The sequence below is a fragment of the Myotis brandtii genome, unplaced genomic scaffold (genome assembly GCF_000412655.1).
Source record: "Myotis brandtii unplaced genomic scaffold, ASM41265v1 scaffold389, whole genome shotgun sequence".
Taxonomy (NCBI): domain Eukaryota; kingdom Metazoa; phylum Chordata; class Mammalia; order Chiroptera; family Vespertilionidae; genus Myotis; species Myotis brandtii.
The window spans coordinates 3,630,667-3,633,217 of NW_005364914.1; the positions used below are offsets into that span (position 1 = coordinate 3,630,667).

The 2,551-nt window shown below is 40.6% G+C and overlaps 1 protein-coding gene across 1 annotated transcript in view; it reads left to right on the forward strand.

Annotated features, from left to right (window-relative positions):
• Positions 1-2,551, forward strand: part of LOC102244537 (chromosome unknown open reading frame, human C12orf56) — a 94,012-nt gene that overhangs the window by 90,213 nt on the left and 1,248 nt on the right. Inside the window, exon 14 of the mRNA XM_014544923.1 lies at positions 786-964. Coding sequence (XP_014400409.1) covers positions 786-964 — 179 coding nt within the window. The remainder of the gene's footprint in view (positions 1-785; positions 965-2,551) is intronic.

Below are 2,551 nucleotides of genomic sequence, written 5' to 3' on the forward strand. Positions count from 1 at the left end.
CTCCAAAAAATTAAAACAACACTTGTAGAATCCACTGTTCTTTTTTTTTTTTAACATTTGGTTCTGTTGTGAATGACAGCTTTGCTTTTTTGTGTGTGTGAGAAGCAGGAGCCCAATAAAATCACACTATTGCTACTTTTTCCACTGTAATTTCCCCCTAAGAAATGATAACATAAGTGGGGTTTGATGAAAACCCCAGCGACCAGTGACATCAACATCACTTGCTTGTGTCAAGCCCCGTTTTCTTTGTGTTCTCACTTTTTTCCCCCCAATGTGTGGTGCAGGGAACAAATCCATCAGAATTGTTTACGGTAAATATCTGGAGGTGAAGCCCAGGGTTCTGCATGTTTAGTGAGTTGCCTAGGTGATTTTTATGCATACTAAATTTTAAGAACCATTGCCTTGCAGAACCTTCTCTGAAAGTCAACCATTTACTTTTAACAGTAAAATAGAAACCACATTCCTACTGCAGGAGGCCACAGACCTTTCCAAGCTCCCCTTCTGTTTCCACTTCTGCTTCCAGGGCTTTCTCTCCACTTTGGAGCCCAATGTCCTTGACAGTCAGTACTAGTTCTGATTCTGCTTGTAGGGGGGCAATTGGTAAACCCAACTGGTCTATCGTCTTATGCTCTGAGTACCATTTCAGTGAGAAATAGTGCAAGGGCATTGGCATAAGGGTGGTGTGGGCTTCAGCCTAGATTTCTAGTTGAGGCTCCTGCTGAAATACTAGTAGGTGCTCTATGGGTGGCATGCCGCCCACGTGTAACTGTGTTTTCCTTGTCTAGGTTACCTTTGTGGCCAGTATTGTGAAACAGCTGGTGAAGGGACTCTCAGCTTCATTTCAGCTGTTAAGTCCCAGCCAAGCAGTTCTGCTGTACCAGCAGTTTTACATCCTCAAGAGCTGCCTGCAGTACAGCAAGACTTTAGCTGAGCACATTAGGAATAACTACAGAGAAGAATTCAGGTAAGAAGTCTGAATCTAATCTGCAGTTAAAATCCAATCGTTTCTAATCTTCACGCAAAACTGCAACACGGCCAACTAATTCTATTTTTTAAAAAAATATATTTCACTTTGATCGGTGGTAAGGCAGGATTGGGGACTTCTAAGAACCCCTGCCATCTGAAATATATTCCCAGGCTAGAAAAGACTAGTGAAACATCAAACTCTCTTTGAAGAACTGTTTCTTATTCATTGTATTTATTGCAGCTAGTATCTCACGAAAGTTGTAATGATTATAACAGGCTGTGAGAATTAAGAGTAACAAACACTGCTGAAGGGGATGAAAAATGATGGATTGTGAATTCAACTGAATCATTGGGGGGAAAATTGGTAAAGAAGAAACAATTATTAGTGTTTTTTTTTTGTTTCCCTTACCCCTCTTACTCTCAGTAACAAAGCAGCAGGAAAGAGCAGGAATAGCAAGCATTGGTTTCATCAGCCAGCTTGTTCTGCACCTCAGGGGTTCCTACTTCTATTTATAGGCTGGCAAAGCCCAGTGCACTTAGCTGTACAGCCCTGCATCAGCACCTATCAAGGAAAAATACCAGGTTGTGTCTGGCTTAAGAGGAAAAGGGTGCAGCAGGCACAGCTTTGCCACCAGTTTTCACGGAGACATAAAAGAATGTGGAGGTATACACTGCAGCCTTAGGTTGGCTTTCAAGAAAATTTAGCCCAATTTGTGGTTCCTGTATTTTTCTCTCAATGTGGTTTTACAATATAGGTTTCACTCTGGCTCCTATAACAGGGTTTTGTTTGGCCTGCTCTGAGTTGGTTCACACAACCCAATTTTTTCCTCACTTTTTTTTTTTTTAGGTAAAATTCATATATCATGAAATTCACCATTTTAAAGTATGCAGTTTAGTGGCTTTTAATACATTTTGCAATGTTGTGCAACCATAATCACTATCTAATTGCAGAACATTTTCATCACCCCCAAAGAAACCTAATATCCATGAAGCAGTCATAGCCTATTATCCCCTCCCACAGAACCTGACAACCACAAATCTATTTCCTGTCTCAAAATAGGATTTGCCTATTCTGGACATTACATATCAATGGTCTCTTCCAATATATAGAATTTTGTGCCTGACTTCTTTCACTTAGCATAATGTTTTCAAGGTTCATCCGTGTTGTGGCATGTATTACATAACCCAATTTTAAAAAATTACTTACGCACATTTAAAAATCAGAAGTACTGGCAAAAAATAGTGCCATACTTTTCCATGACAATATAGTTGGCCGGAGCTCAATAGCAGCTGCCCTCCTAGGTGATAACATACTGTATAATTTGCCATTGTTTCCCCTATTCTTACTTTTACCCTTACTCCTAATATGTTACCTGTGGGCATTTAATTTAGGTTTGTGACCCTTTTTTTAAACTAGTAATTTTCAGCTGGCTGTGCATTAGAATCACCACAGCAACTATTAAAAAATACTAATAGCCATGGCTGGTTTGGCTCGGTGGACAGAACGTTGGCCTGCGGAGTGAAGAATCCCAGGTTCGATTCCAGTCAAGGGCACATGCCTGGGTTGTGGACTTGATCCCCAGTG